Source organism: Phalaenopsis equestris, unplaced genomic scaffold (assembly GCF_001263595.1).
Source record: "Phalaenopsis equestris unplaced genomic scaffold, ASM126359v1 Scaffold000136, whole genome shotgun sequence".
NCBI lineage: Eukaryota > Viridiplantae > Streptophyta > Magnoliopsida > Asparagales > Orchidaceae > Phalaenopsis > Phalaenopsis equestris.
The window spans coordinates 1,646,199-1,650,058 of record NW_018164578.1 but is presented as its reverse complement, the minus strand read 5'-3'; the positions used below and the strand labels follow the sequence as shown (position 1 = coordinate 1,650,058).

The window sequence follows — 3,860 nt, the reverse complement described above, 5'->3', positions numbered from 1 at the left end:
GAAGCGGACTCGTCTACTGTCCCCGTACAACCCATCGTTGTTGCAGACCTTATGGCAGATCCCACTTCCGACCCCTCTGCCGCCGCATCTTCCGAATTCAGCTTTGTGCAGAGCTTCATCACTAAGATCATTAACGACATTGATGTCGTCCTTAACCCACCCACTCCATCAGCTGCTGCGGGTAAGTACGACGGTGCGTTCGAGTCCACTTCCGTCGAGAACACCAACCCTGCTGACCTGTTGGACTCCAATGACAAGGAGCTCCTTGACGCCAAGTACTGGGAAATCAGCTTGTACAAGACCGCGCTAGAAGGGAGAAAGGATGAGCTGGGCGCTGACGGGATGTTGGATAGAGAGGACGATCAGGAGGTTCAGATAGGAAACAAACTAAGGAGGGATGCGTTTCTTGTGTTTCGGGCGCTCTGTAAACTCTCCATGAAGACTCCTCCAAAGGAGGCATTGGCTGATCCGACACTCATGAGGGGTAAGATCTTGGCTTTGGAGCTTCTCAAGATTTTGTTGGAGAATGCTGGAGCAGTGTTCAGAACAAGTGATAGGTATCGTTGATTGTTGCCTCCTCTATTATTCATTTTCTCTTCATGGCAGCGTCCAATTGTGGAGTGTTTGGAATCGAAGGGGATCTATGTTTGCCAGGCATGCTAGTTGTTAACCGGTTTTAAATTCAAAGCTTAAATGAATGATTGATTACCAAACATTTGGTATTTCTAGACTACTATTTTTTTACCTAGAAAATATAAAGTCTAAATCCTTACATGGCTTATCAATCACTCTCTCACATTACAACTATCCATATTGGTCATCTCTAACTCTCAAAAGAAGGCTTTCTAACATTATCAAGTGTCACCTGCTCTTGAAATTTGCTCAATTGTGGTAGAAGAAGCAAGTATTAATGATTTAGAAATCACACGAATCACTTGATCCCAACTGAACATTTGACACTGATATCACTAGTTAGGAAATGCGGAATTAAATGACATCATAATTGGGCTTGAAACACAAGTAGTCAAAGTTATTTTCAGTCTAAAAGTTTTTTCTATAGGCCATGGTCAACCACTTCTTGAATTTTTGGAGATTAGTTGACTGAAATTTTGATGCTAAACATCTATAAAAGTATATTTGATTCAATTAAGATTTGTTGCCTAAAATTTAAAAATAACTGCCTAACGTCACCTGCAATCAAGCAAATTTTTATTCCTTCTATTTGTAAATTCTCTTATCTGGTCATCACTAGGCAGACATGCCACACAAGAAGAGTCATTTTTTAGTTTTTCTCAGTTTTCTTATAAAATAGTTAACTTTATGAGTTTTTGGTGGGGAGCTTTATGGAAAATGAACTTGCAAGTGTTTGACATTTTATGGTGGCCTGAATGAAGTTCTTTTAACTTTATTAAGGTTGTTCTCTTCAGCATGCAAAATGATGTTCACGGAAGAGCAGCTATTAATTTGCAATTATTATCCTGGTTTCTATAAGGTGGGATGAGAACAAGCAGACCATGGGTTATTGGGGTAGGTTGTGCCTTCTGTGACAGTAGGTTACTAAGGGAAAACAAGCGATAGTTGCTCAATGTTTTGCCCTACATCATTTTGGAGGCTAGCGCTACGTTGCGAGGTAAATTTTTGTGGAGCATTTTAGGAATCTTTGTTTGACCGGGGTATATTGGGATGGCTTTTAGGTGTCTTAGTATTATACATACCATTTGTGTTTGCAATGTTTCTAATGGATTGGATCCTCTCTTTCCTCCAGTGGATATAAGCTCAATTTATCTAAACCATGTGATGTTGTTCTCCTTATGCGATTGTTCTCTTTTTCATTTCTTTGTGTTCTATCATGTTCGTTCATGGTTAAAACATTCGTATAAAAGTTTTTGTTTTTCTTATCAATTGGTATCAAATTGAGTTTACAAGGAGTATGATGGTTACAAATTTAAAATTTAGAAGATTGACAACTCAAAGAACCTTGTGCTTTAAAGAACCAAGATTCATGTTGTTATAGTTTAAAAAAGACTTGAGAAGGCACTCATGTGGTTTGCCAATATTTTTGTGATCACGTGTGAAGAAGTCAAGGCAAAGATTGATGAAAAAGTTCTCTTAACTGTGTTTATGTATGAGGTCTTAATGGTGATTGTGCAAGAGCAACCATTGTGGGATTAGGATTCATGTTGGATTCTTTGTGTATGACCCAAATTTTATTGCCAAAATGGTTAGTTTGTCACTATAAAGTTGAAGATATAAGATGATGGGATTATGCCATTGGTTGGAGTTAGACATGTAATAGATGCTTAGTAGAATATGCTATCTTTTATTTCTCTCAACTATCTTGGATATTCTTTAGAGATGTTTGTCGGCGATAAAAAGTTGGGGGAGTTGCCCGTAGGAAACTGTCGGTCACCGGAATCGAAATCTCGTCGCCCGCTTCGGAAAGATGTTTTATTACTCAAGTTTAAACAAATTATGAAATCAAACTGACTCCATAATTTTCACAGTTTAAATGAAAAAACTTGAGGATGATGCTCGATCAAATAAACTAAGAAATATATGACGTCCGTTTGGTCTGCGAAACCGTTTTATTTACCGACAAATTCTCCTATTTAATATGAAAAATTAAATAGGGTTTATTTTAAGCTGGGTTCGGAAAAACTTCCTATAAGGGCAAACCCCTATAGTTAATTATATCTTAAATGACCGAAGTCACTTAAGAATACTTTCGATAAAAATCAAGAAAAATTATCTTCAAGGAGGTTAAAAAGATAGGACTTTTCAACAAAATCGGACAAAGAGATGTGCAAAAGGGAATTATTCAAACTTGAAACATTTATTACAGAATCCAAAAACCAAAAGAATAAGAACTAGGGGATGCCACAGATCCAGAGGAGATCCTCGGTGACTTCCCAGTTTGGCTTCAGTTTCGAGGAGAGATATTCAAGTGTTTTATCTTACCAATTTTATCTATTTAGGGCTTACATTCGTGTGAAACGATCATACAGATAACCTGAAAGATGTGAGGATTTAGGTCGTAACGAACGATAACCTCAAAATCTTAAAATGAGTTAGGGCTTAGATCATACAACAGAGCTATACAAATGCCTAAAGAACAGACTTAAGATTTATGTTGCGCTAAACGAACAACCTCGAAATCCTATGAATTGTTATTTTAATTTCCAGGAAAGGAATGATTTAGCTGGGGAGACATGTTCTGCCGTTGAAGATGACCGTGCTCCCCACAACATTAGCTCCAAGCTCATTGTCGTGACGAGTTTAAGTTTTCTAGGGTGTCAGGTTGTGATGTCAAATCCAGCGACCCTATGATTGTAGTTCTTCAGATATTTTATAGATAATATATTGAAGTTGTACAGTGTATAACATAACAGTAGAGTATGTAGCACGGTGAAGACATGTTCTGTCATTGAAGATGACCTTGCTGTCCACAACACTAGCTCTGAACTCCTTGTTGTGACGTGTTTAAGTTTTCTAGGGTGTCAGGTTGTGATGTCAAATCCAGCGGCCCTATGATTGTAGTTCTTCAGATATTTTACAGATAACATATTGAAGTTGTACAGTGTATAACATAATATTAGAGTATGTAGCACAGGACAAGCAGTAGAGTATGCAGTAAAGAAAACAGTACAACATGCGGTGTAAGGAAATGCGGTGTAAGGGTGTAAGGAAAAATAAAAGGTACAGCAGGGAAGTGATTATAAGAGAATAACATGTTGTAAACGTAAAACAAACCTGTATACCTGAGAGATCCGCTGTTTCTTAGGTGTAATTGATGCAACATGTACAATCAATCAAACTTGAGGAAATAGACTGAAATGCTTTATATAAACGAAAGCAAAGAA

General features: G+C 37.6%; 1 protein-coding gene across 1 annotated transcript in view; it reads left to right on the top strand.

Annotated features, from left to right (window-relative positions):
• Positions 1 to 6: 6 nt before the first annotated feature.
• Positions 7 to 3,860, top strand: part of LOC110021644 (brefeldin A-inhibited guanine nucleotide-exchange protein 2-like) — a 76,261-nt gene continuing 72,407 nt past the window's right edge. The window contains exon 1 of the mRNA XM_020720213.1: positions 7 to 557. Within this exon, the coding sequence (XP_020575872.1) occupies positions 52 to 557 (506 nt within the window). The 5' untranslated portion in view covers positions 7 to 51. The remainder of the gene's footprint in view (positions 558 to 3,860) is intronic.